General features: G+C 37.7%; 1 protein-coding gene across 3 annotated transcripts in view; it reads left to right on the top strand.

Annotated features, from left to right (window-relative positions):
• LOC137970902 (RAD51-associated protein 1-like) overlaps window positions 1–6,081 on the top strand; it is a 20,160-nt gene extending 14,079 nt beyond the window's left edge. The window contains exons 5-9 of one of the 3 annotated variants that reach the window (XM_068817557.1): window positions 575–756; window positions 1,543–1,716; window positions 2,599–2,703; window positions 4,160–4,211; window positions 4,690–6,081. In XM_068817557.1, coding sequence (XP_068673658.1) covers window positions 575–756; window positions 1,543–1,716; window positions 2,599–2,703; window positions 4,160–4,170 — 472 coding nt within the window. In that variant the 3' untranslated portion in view covers window positions 4,171–4,211; window positions 4,690–6,081. The remainder of the gene's footprint in view (window positions 1–574; window positions 757–1,542; window positions 1,717–2,598; window positions 2,704–4,159; window positions 4,212–4,689) is intronic. The other 2 variants (XM_068817555.1, XM_068817556.1) reach the window with 2 other exon arrangements.
• The last annotated feature ends 241 nt before the right edge of the window (window positions 6,082–6,322 follow it).

Here is a 6,322-nt window from a genome sequence, read left to right on the forward strand (position 1 = left end):
TTTTTGTGGCGTAAAACGTTACCATGGCAACAGGAAAGCCCTGCAAAAACACTCCATATATTGGCTTTAGCTGCTCATAATTATCTCAAAAACGAACTCAGTGACCCCAGTTTTTTTATTTCTGAAATGTAATCAATATGCCAGAATGAAACTTTTTGCAAAGTTTAAAAAAATTCTGTGGAGCAGATTCAGAGCCACCTTAAATAATTGGACATTTAAGATAGCTCTGAATTCCCTGCACAGAATTTTTGCAGAGAGTTTTATCTTGGCCTGATGATCACTTTTGTGTAATAAAAAATTGGGGTCACTGACTTTGTTTTTCAGATGTGAGCAACTAAGGCCAAAATAAAGGGTGTTTTTGCAAGGCTTTCCTGTTCCTGTTAAACAAAACTGATGGCCAAAGGGCAAATTAGTAAGAATGTAAGTGTTGAACACTGATATCTCTTAATTTTATTCTGTCATATACCACCAAATTTTACTTAAGGATTTTGCAAACAATGCTTCAAAATAATAATATTTATTTAATAATAATGATAAAAAAGAATTACTGTGGTTCTTTGCTTGATACATGTAGCACTGATTCTCAAACCAACTTGTCAAGGAAGAGTGCAGGTGATGATGAAGAGGAGAGTACCAGTAGTAGTGATGACATCAAACCAAAACAGGTTAAAAGGAAATCAAATTCAGGAAAGCCTGCTGCCCTGAAGCAAGAACAAGATGAAGATGACATTGATGAAATGAAACCTGGTGAAGAAGGTTGGTGTCTCCTGTTATGTATCACAACCCAGTAATTTCCAGTAATTTCCGGGTGTACTCCTTTTGCATGAAAAATGCAGATGAGGCATCTCTGGTTCAGGGCTTCACACACCCTCAAACCAGCACAGTGCATCTCTCCTTAGAACGATAGTCTTTATTGCACAAAATAATTATTATGCCATTTTCTGTCACTTCAGCCTACATGTAGCTTGCCTACCTTACAACAGCATACACACAGTCATAACACTAAGCTGTTGCAGCATTATTAGCATTGATCATCATCATCTTCATTATCAGAGGAGGAGTGTAGACAACCAATGAAGTGCTCTTACAGCTCCATGCTAGTGCAGCTTCTCTCTTTCTTTGAAGTGCTCATCATCTCAGCCAACTCTTCTACCATGGCTTTCTACACTCGTCCAAGAACAATAATACCTTAACAGGAGTTTCAATAGAAGCCGGTTACTGGCGATATACCGCCGCCTGCTTTGCCTCACACCGCCTGCTAGTTTGCCTTGATTTTCACTAACAATGCTATCATAAACTTGTCAAACTGCCGCCTTCAATGGACGGCTATTTCAGAAGTGATTGAAACCCCTGCCTTAACAACACTTATTTTTACTGTACCCTTTACAAATGTTACAAACTTGATGTCTTGATACATGTAAGTACACAGAGGACTCCTTGATATACTTTTGGTGTAAGTCATTCCTTCCTCTTAATCAAGGGACAGGCTTTTTGACAAAAACAAGATTAAGCGTTTTTGTGTAATTTACCTTTTCTTTAAAGATAGTGATTTTGAATTCAGTGAAGAGTTGAGTAATGCTGACAGCCTTAGTGATGATCGAGAGGACAGCGACTTTAATGACACTAAAGGCAAGACGACGTTGAAAGGGCGAGGTCGTGGCAAGTCTACAGGTTCACCAGCAAAACCAACGGTTAAACCACGGACAAGTGTTACAGGTTCAGTTGTTAATACGCTTTCTTTGACAACTAAGCAAGAGTGCACATACATGTATAGTCGATTTCATACAACATCACTAAGCTGGAAAAGTCTGTTAAGGCTCAACATACTGTAATGAGAATGAGGAGAATTTAAAAACCTGCGCAAAGTTAGTGGAAGCCAAGTGTTCCATAGAAAAAGCTGCAGGTGCCCAAATCAGTAAAAGTAACATTGGTTACAATCTAGTTTATGTACATGAAAAGACATTATGTTTTGGCCTTGGGTTCTCCTCAAGACCTCATGCACAGTTTTAATGTTGACAAATCAACCAAGCTAGTAAAGAATTGTGTTAATTTATTCAGTTATTTGGTTTCTTATTAACAATTGATTGATTGATTGAAACTACTCTTCATTAAGGTAGTGGTTTCTGGTCTTTACTGGGATATACTGACCCAATACAATAGACCATTTTACAGTTCTATGCTCATTTACCAGGCCTTTGAATAAAAGCAAGGGTGGAGTTGACCTTGCTTTGATACAAACCTTCTTATGTAAATCATGTTGTTGTAATGCTAAGGAGATTCTATTTGCATAAGAAAAGCAGTGAGGCTTGTATCAAAATAAAGTCAACTCCAGCCTCGCTATTATTCAAAGACCTGGTAACTGAGCACAGAACTGTAAAATGGTCTATTAAAAAGCTGTTTAGTATCACGACTGAACCACCATCAGTTTCCTTGGTGAATGATGGAACCGTTGGTTTCTTGACCTCAATATTGCACTGTAAAATTTGGTACGGTACAATGCCTTTAAACCAGTCAAATGATTTTTCAAGGATTGATCTCTGGACCACTTCAAAAAATTAAATCTTTCATTTGATTGCAAAGATAATCTTTTGGTTTTAGTGACACCACTTAAGATGCTGAGAGGAAAGGGCAAAAGTAGAGGTCGAGGATCATCAGCCAACAGCAGTCACTCAGTCTCAAGTTCAGCGTCCAATTCACCTTCAGGTATGTCACTGGAAAATTGATTGCAGCTGGGATTTAAGAAACGACAACACCAGAGAAAGATGATATTATTACTCGAATGAAAGAAACTGGTTGTGTAGCACACCTTTAAGAACGTTACTTTTCTTTGCCAAATTCTGCAAAACAATTTCAAATCACCAAATTTAAGGTTTTGACGATTACGTGAGAATACAACAGTGAATCCTTTAGAGTAAATGGTACGTCAATGGTTAAATTTGGTTATTCAAAATTGTTTTGCAGAAAGAAATATTGTACAATGTGGACAAGATGGAATAGTTAAGGCTTATTAAAGACAGTTCAAAGTTTTATTCTTTTAAGTGACGTCTTGATTACTGTAGCTGTCGTCATTTCTTTAACTCACTAATAACACATGGGGAAGCAGCTGTTTCCCTTGAGAAACCGTTTCTTTTGTGTAATAATATTCCACTCAATATCAGGAGCTTAAGCATGCAACGTTTTTGAGACAAAGACGGGAGCCAGAAGAGAGCTGTTTGCCCTTTTAACCTGTCTTCACACAACCATAAATATATATTGCTTAGTATCTTTTCTCCATTAGAAATTATTAGTTAACAAATTTGAGAGACACTACTTTCCTTGCATGCGAAATGTTTACGGTGGCCATACGCGTGTCAAAAACGTGTCGTGCCGAGTGGAAAAGAGAGCAACGGATTAAGAACTGAAGAACCCCACATGACAATCCAAGGTTTAAGGAAAATAACGGACTTTTACACAGCCTAACCATTCGTAAACCAGTTTTAACCAAAGCAACAAGTAAAAGTTTGCCCTCCCCATAATTTGCATACCACACAGAGAATGGCATTTTCTCTCATTACCAGTTCATGAATAGCCAAAAGACTGAATTTAATTCGTAATTGGTACGACTCACTGAAAACCCCAAGTAAGGCCAGCACAAGCAATCACTAATACTGTATCATTATTTTACCCTTTGAGGAGACCTTTGAAAGAGGGCCTTGCTCCAATTCATTGATTGGGTGGGAGCTGTGCTCCAGTTTTATATTAAGACAATAACTATGTCTAATTTCACTCGAAAGCAGAAGTCATGCTAACCTGAAATTGAACCAGTTACTTAGGCAGTCAGAAATAGCTTTTCGTTTTATTTTGTCAACTTAACTATCACTTCGTTTCAAGAATAAGCCAGATTAAGCACAAGCCAATTAACAATCTACTCTAGGAGTGAAAACTAGTCTTTTAACCAGTGCCTGCACCCAGAACACTAAAACAGTAATATGCTTGACATTAAGATCTATTCTTGATAAATGTGCGTATTATTCTTATAAACGAGACTTGAAATACACGTAATGACTGGTACTTGAAATTTTATCATTCATTTATGACCATCAACGAATTAAAAGCAGTAAACTCTGGTTAGTATCCTCGCTAATTTCAACTCTCATCTTCTCCTGTGTTGATTTCACAGGTTTCTTGTGAAGATGTTTAAAGGCAACATTATAACCGTTCTCTAACAAGAGGTGCGTTTTAAGGCTTTGCAATATTTTAAAAACTTGTCTTCTTTAAAAGCAGAATAACAATATTAATAATTTGTTGAAAGTATGTCTGATCCTTAACTTTAAACGAGGTGTGTGCTTTCATGTACATTGAGAGCTGTAAACTGAATGCGATGCAAGATACTACCGGAGTTGGATATGCTCACATTTCAGAGAATTTCACGCAAGCATTGCCTTAAAATCAAATAGAAGCAAATTGTTCTTTTCGGTACATTTTTATGTTGATACCCAGGCGATTGATGGCTAATCAAATGTTATTAGTTGGGTGCTTAAAACTTGTTTTTCACCTTTTTCTTGAGTTTTAGATTAAATTAACGGAAAATGTTTCCTCGCGCTTAGTTGGTATATTTGGGCAATTGTCTCTTATAAACACCTGAAAACGTTTCCTTTTAGTTGTACTGCCCAACTGACTGATTGATTGATTGATTGATTTTTTCATTAGTTTCAGCCACTACAAATAAACCTTTACAGTTGCAAGCAAAGTCCAACAACCCTACATTACTCCCAAAAACTATTCCAGGAATGGGTCTCGGTGGTGTGAACATCAAGACGTCGGGACCTCCCATTCGCTTGGGTCTCTCTAGAAATGTTCGAGTCAAGCCGCTTCATTCACATGTCTCCGTCCAGCACTGATCCTGAACATTTTACATAGTAAAAACTCCAAGCCATTCTTCATTCTCTCGGTGCAGAGAACACGTTTAGCTGCAGTGTTTTATTATCAACCACGGCGAGAAATGTTCAAATGTGATTCGAAACTCCACGAGGTAAAATCATCTTGGAATTCGCATAACTGTACAAAACCTACAGCAGAATCTCAAGAAATGGTTTCTCAGCCAAAACATGAAATGGAAAATCAACCATGCCAGACATGCATGATTAGTTCAAGAAGACAATCAAGATTACTCTTAAAGGACATGTAAAAGAATCATTAATTTTTAGACTGGTCTTTTGGAAGATTGATTTATATCATTATTTATGTCACTTTTTAGATTTTAATTAGGTAGAGATACCGACTGGTACACTTCACAATCAATTGATGCCTGAGTTTTACTTTTAGTTTGGTCCTTGTTTATCTCCTTCAGCCCAAATTAAGGCAAAAGTCTATTTTTCCTTATGGTGCGAGCTAATCTCGTACCCAGATCTCACTCTATCACTGCAAATGTGATTCCATATGACCGTGGGAGATCTGGGTACGAGATTTTTTGAGTGCCGGACTAAGAGGCTCCACCCTTACTTTAAAGTGCTTATCACCTCAACGAATTTTGCACTTTATATATTCTCCGAAATCGTCCCAAATATATTGTGCTTTTTTAAGAACCTTTTTAGTTCAAACTCACTTTTAAATTATTCGCTTTAAAAGACGGGAACAATTAGTTGTTTCCGCTTTTTAGGAGCTTCTAAAACAGTGAACATTTAAGGAGAGTTAAGTGTTTTAGACATGTGCAGAGAATGGTTCAGCGGAAATGGTTTTTTGAAGTGATAGACTCTTTAATTTGGCTCTACAGTACTACAGGCAGTAGAAATCGCCACATGTCCTTTGCCAGTCAGAGGCCAAAACAAAACCGATCAGTTGAGACTTGCTCGCATTTTTTCTTCCCGCGCTTAGCAGTGGCCGCGTGCATTTGTCTTGCATCGTGATTGGCTAATTTAATTTTGCGCTTCCGTGATTTGTTAAAATGGATTCTTTATTTTTATCTCTGACTCTCAAACTGCACACCGCTCGAAAGCGCAATGACAGCAAGTGAAGTTACAGACAGCGTACACTTCGATATATTCCCTTTAAAGTTAAATTTAATACGGTTGATTTTTCAATAAAGTGCCTGCAAACTCCGTGGATTTGGATCCAGGTGACTTGAGCCTAATTCTGGGAACAGCTTAATTCACATCGTAATTTCAAAGCTTCGTGGTTAAAAAGTTGGATAACGCTAGCTGCTAAATTAATTGCAATCCAGCGGATAGGTCATATCGAACAAATTGATTTATCCACTGGAGCGCAACTGTATCTAATCCAAAGCGCTTCGTAGGCTCAGATTTGCAGTTTTTGGTGGCTCTTTGCCTCTGTTGAACCTGCGCTT

The sequence above is a fragment of the Montipora foliosa genome, chromosome 9 (assembly GCF_036669935.1).
Source record: "Montipora foliosa isolate CH-2021 chromosome 9, ASM3666993v2, whole genome shotgun sequence".
In the NCBI taxonomy this organism is placed as follows: domain Eukaryota; kingdom Metazoa; phylum Cnidaria; class Anthozoa; order Scleractinia; family Acroporidae; genus Montipora; species Montipora foliosa.